This window comes from Pistacia vera, unplaced genomic scaffold, assembly GCF_008641045.1.
Source record: "Pistacia vera cultivar Batoury unplaced genomic scaffold, PisVer_v2 Contig44, whole genome shotgun sequence".
NCBI classification, from domain to species: Eukaryota; Viridiplantae; Streptophyta; class Magnoliopsida; order Sapindales; family Anacardiaceae; genus Pistacia; species Pistacia vera.
The window spans coordinates 953,949-958,589 of record NW_022196268.1 but is presented as its reverse complement, the minus strand read 5'-3'; the positions used below and the strand labels follow the sequence as shown (position 1 = coordinate 958,589).

At 35.8% G+C, this 4,641-nt stretch overlaps 1 protein-coding gene across 1 annotated transcript; it reads left to right on the top strand.

The window, feature by feature from the left end:
• Window positions 1-684: 684 nt before the first annotated feature.
• On the top strand, window positions 685-4,365 carry LOC116144244 (chloroplast envelope quinone oxidoreductase homolog). The gene is made up of 4 exons (XM_031429702.1): window positions 685-888; window positions 1,519-1,660; window positions 2,792-2,883; window positions 3,493-4,365. Exons 1-4 carry the CDS (start codon window positions 820-822, stop codon window positions 4,180-4,182), a joined length of 993 nt encoding a protein of 330 aa, XP_031285562.1. The 5' UTR covers window positions 685-819; the 3' UTR covers window positions 4,183-4,365.
• Window positions 4,366-4,641: the final 276 nt, after the last annotated feature.

Below are 4,641 nucleotides of genomic sequence, written 5' to 3'. Positions count from 1 at the left end.
TAGGTTGCTGGAGATTCTTATAGAAGTAATAACTTCTCTTATCTCTTCTGCTCTTGATGTTCTTAAGGATGCCGTCGTGGACTCAGTTCGGTCAGGTATTGGAGATTTGGTGGGAAAAACAAAGGGTTCTCTTAATGGATTACTGGAGTCTTTTCCAGAGGTCATTGAGGAAGTTGCAGAAATGATTTCTACAATTGTTACGGATTTGTTAAAGAACTACGCCGATGTATTAGGATATCTTACCGAAAATGCTTAATTAATTGTGAATTGAGATTTTAATTAATATTTGTATCATAACGTGTAATGATTTACACAGTTTTTGTCCAAAGATGAGAGATAGAAAATCTCTGATTTTTTTCAGGAGAAAATCAGAAAACAGAGACTTTTAAATAGGATAAAAAAGAATAAGAACTGAATTTGACTATAAAGCGATATAGCAGCTAATTGGTAGAAGCATTTACGGTTCTCCTTGAGAGTTGGTAATATAATAGAAAGTGAAAGGGATGGATTCATGGAATTATCCATAAACCTTTCTACATCTAGATTTCTCTTCAAAATAATGTTAAATATTTGTGTTCCCAATGTATGTTCTCTAGAACGTTTTACTTAATTTATTATTTAATAATGAAATTGGATATTAACATCAATTATTTATTTTCTTCGTTTTAAAGGCTAGGACGGTAGATGCTTCTATGTGTCATTTTCATCACCGAGTATTCTAATTTTACTAGAAAACGCGCTCAACCTACTTCTAGTGGATTACCATAGTTGTTCACGTTCTTGCCCCTCTCTGCCTCTCTCGCTTCATCACCTGTTGCAATGGCTGGAAACCGTACCATGCACGCCGTTCAGTATGATACGTATGGCGGGGGACCCGCTGGCTTGAAGGTTTTTTTTTTTTTTTTAATTATATTGTTTCTTTGTATTTATCCGGGTTTCTTCAAATTTATTTTTCCAACAATTTGTATTTCAATTTGCTCTTATCCCACCTACGTATGCGTTTAATTTTGTTTTTTCGGTTTGATTTCGTGGAGTTACGAAACAAGAATGAAAAAAGTGGGTATTAAACTTAAGTCAGAAGTGAAGATTCATTTCACTGTAAATCTCTTTTTGTAGTTCTTGTGCAATGATGTTAGGAGTTTCATTAAATTAATTATCTTTCTTGACCTTGAAACAAGGCACAAGTGATTTTCTTATGGGGCCATTTAGTTGACCTTCATTCTGATGTTGCAGACTTCATTTGGAATTTATGGTTGGTCATTTTAGTGAACAATCTTAAAATTTTTATTTTTTTAATCATTTTTGAATGTTTGCTGAAACGGAATGAAAGAAAATACACCTTTCCAATTTAAAACTCAGTCAAACAAGTTTCAAGGTTGATTTGAAGTATGGATATGTGAATACGTTTTACCCATTTTCTCCTTCAGATATATGTAATAGATTTAGCGTGGGAGTGTTATCACCAAATCCAGTGTTACTTTAATTGATTATTAAGATAAAGATATATGCCTGTTGCAGCACGTTGATGTACCAGTTCCCTCTCCAAAAAAGGATGAGGTTTTGCTGAAACTGGAAGCAACTAGTCTAAATCCAGTTGATTGGAAAATGCAGAAAGGCATGCTGCGGCCTCTTTTCCCTCGCAAATTTCCTTACATACCTGGTAACTCAATTTCCCTATGATGTGGATCTTTGATAACTTGTATACATCTGCTATGTATCTTCATATATATAGGTATCTTAGATGTGCTTCAACCATGATATGGATTATGGTAATCATTTTTTCTTTTTCTGTTTTTTTATAGTGAGTCACTGAAGATCGTACTAAGTGTTTTAGTATCTGCTGAAACAAAATGGTATAATTTGCTTTCTATTGAAATTTTGATTTTTCTTATGTTTTAATTCAATACCAACACAATATCGAATTTGAGAGTTGAGACCCCCTCAGCCTTCCAGACCCCTACATGCAGTGCTTGCTATGACAGTTTTGGGAAGCTTTGTGTTGTAGCGTGCTGTCTCTGATTTATATTTCTTTTTCTTCGGCTTTGTTTGACTTGGGGCAAATCAGTCTTATTTCAGCTACACTTCTCATTTTCAGTCAGTCGTAATTGATCATAAAACACGTGCATTGTCTCATACGACATTTGGGTTTATGCCATCTCAGGATCATAAACCTTTAAAGAAAACTTAGTTGTTGGTATAACATTTATATTGTACTGAAGTCTAAGTGAAACATTGCCAACCCCAAATTTGTATAGATATCCCCAAACTATTAGTTGGGCTTTTCTCTTTCTGGAGTTTGGATATATGACTATTGTATACGAGTATGGTTTATAAGGTATTTTAGCTTTTGTATAGCTGCTGGGCACTTTGCAAACATCATCCACTTCTATAAATTTTCCTATCTATATAAATTTTTTGATGTCTTCTATCAGGAAAAATTGGGCTTTTCTGTTTGTTTTGTTTATTGGATTTCTATGGGTACTTCTTTTGGTGCCGTATTGGTTTTTTCAATGTTTAGTGTAATTGATGAGAAGCAATGAACTGCTGTTTTATTATTATTATGAGCAATGTTATATGTACAAACAAATCTTACAAAGATTTGTGTACAAAATGATGTGGCATAAGATGAATAAAAGAGTGAATATGATAAGTTTGACTTTTTGTATTCATTCTTCTACTCATTTTGTATCACATTAGTTTGTACACAAATCTTTGTAAGATTTGTTTGTATATCTAACATTATTGTATTATTACTATTTGTTTTGGCTGAAGAGGTCTTTTGTTGGAACAGCAACTGATGTAGCAGGGGAAGTAATAGGGGTAGGGTCAGAAGTTAAAGATTTCAAAGCCGGTGACAAAGTTGTAGCTTTTCTTACCCCCCACGTAAGTGCTCATTGATATTCTTTAGGTTTCATTTTTGTCTTCAATCCAAATTTGAATTGTTTAAGTTGATCTTCAAGGTTCTTTTTCAACTAGTTAATAATTAAGATTGAAATTTGGATTGTGAAGATTTGGACAACTGGTGATAGCATCATATCATCTACGTTCCTGATTCTGGTTCATTGAAAAAGAATCAGTGGTAATCATTTTTTCTTTTGTATTGTTTAGGTTTTTTGACCAGACTGTTTACTCTGCTTTACCTTCAAACTTCACTTTTAGCATTACCTGTTTTTATTTAGAATCTGATTTTCCCCAAAAAAAATAAGCTTTTAACCTCATGCTGTTCTAAGTGGACGTGTCAGGGATAGCTACCCTCATTCTAAATTCTTTTGTGTACATATAATAGATACAATCTTATTGTGTATTTGGGCTTAAGAGGAGATGTTGCACCATGGGGGTGGATGCAAATGGGCGCTGCTTTCCAGTTTTAGATAGAGCAAATTGCACACCTTGGGCAATTTAATAATTCACCTATACTATATCCTACATCGATCATTTAGATCTCATAAATCATTTTGTTTCTGTTTTGAATATTTTGTTACCTGATGACAGACTGGAGGTGGACTAGCTGAGTTTGCTGTGGCTAAGGAAAGCTTGACAGTTAGAAGGCCCCCAGAAGTTTCTGCAGCTGAAGGTGCTGGCTTACCTGTTGCTGGTCTCACTGCTCACCAGGCCCTCACTCAGTCAGCTGGGATCAAGCTTGATGGAAGTGGTAAGGAGACAAACATTCTGATCACTGCTGCCTCAGGTGGTGTTGGCCACTATGCTGTTCAGTTGGCAAAGCTTGGAAACACACATGTGACTGCCACTTGTGGGGCGCGCAACATTGAATTTGTCAAGAGTTTAGGGGCTGATGAGGTTCTTGATTACAAGACCCCTGATGGAGCGGCTCTAAAGAGCCCATCTGGTCGAAAATATGATGCAGTGATCCACTGTGCATCAGCCATGCCCTGGTCTACATTTGAGCCGAATTTGAGCTCAAATGGGAAGGTGATAGATATCACTCCCGGACCCAGAGCCCTGTTGACTTTTGCTTTGACGAAACTTACCTTCTCCAAGAAGCAGCTTGTTCCATTGCTCTTAATAGCCAAGAAGGAGAACCTAGATTTTCTCGTTGAGTTAGTGAAGGAAGGAAAGCTTAAGACAGTGATTGATTCAAAGCATCCCGTCAGCAAAGCTGAAGAAGCTTGGGCCAAGAGTATTGATGGTCATGCTACTGGGAAGATCATTGTTGAACCATAGGGGAATATAATTAGCTTGGTATTGCAGTTATTTATGCACTTCTGTGATGATTTGTATGAAGTATATACACATGGCATGTGATATGTTAATGTTCTATATTGCTATTTATTTTAAGATACTGTAAGTAAATGATGACTTTTGTATTTTGAGGAAAAAATTATACATTCTATGATCTATGTTGAACCTGGTTCTTCATTGCGTGGAATATTGAACCAAAACTCTTAATGAGTTTGAACGAAGCTGTCAAGTCCCTACTTTTCCTGAAAGTGGTATCTGAGAGCCATGTTCATATTCCTGAGTAGAGGCTTACCAGGACTTCAGTTGACCAGTTTTAATATGTGTTTCATTATCCTGAAATGAAATAGATATTATTTTCCTAAGAGTGTGCTTCGCGCTTGCTGGAAAGTGGATCCTACTCTATTGGTCCGTCATTTTGACGGAGAGAAATTTGGAGCAACA

Bases quoted from the DNA above. Each gene is read 5' to 3' on its own strand.
- LOC116144244 (XM_031429702.1), top strand. From the start codon at position 820: ATGGCTGGAAACCGTACCATGCACGCCGTTCAGTATGATACGTATGGC. The intron at 889-1,518 runs GTTTTTTTTTTT...TGCCTGTTGCAG, and splicing joins GGGGACCCGCTGGCTTGAAG to CACGTTGATGTACCAGTTCC. The intron at 1,661-2,791 runs GTAACTCAATTT...TTGTTGGAACAG, and splicing joins CAAATTTCCTTACATACCTG to CAACTGATGTAGCAGGGGAA.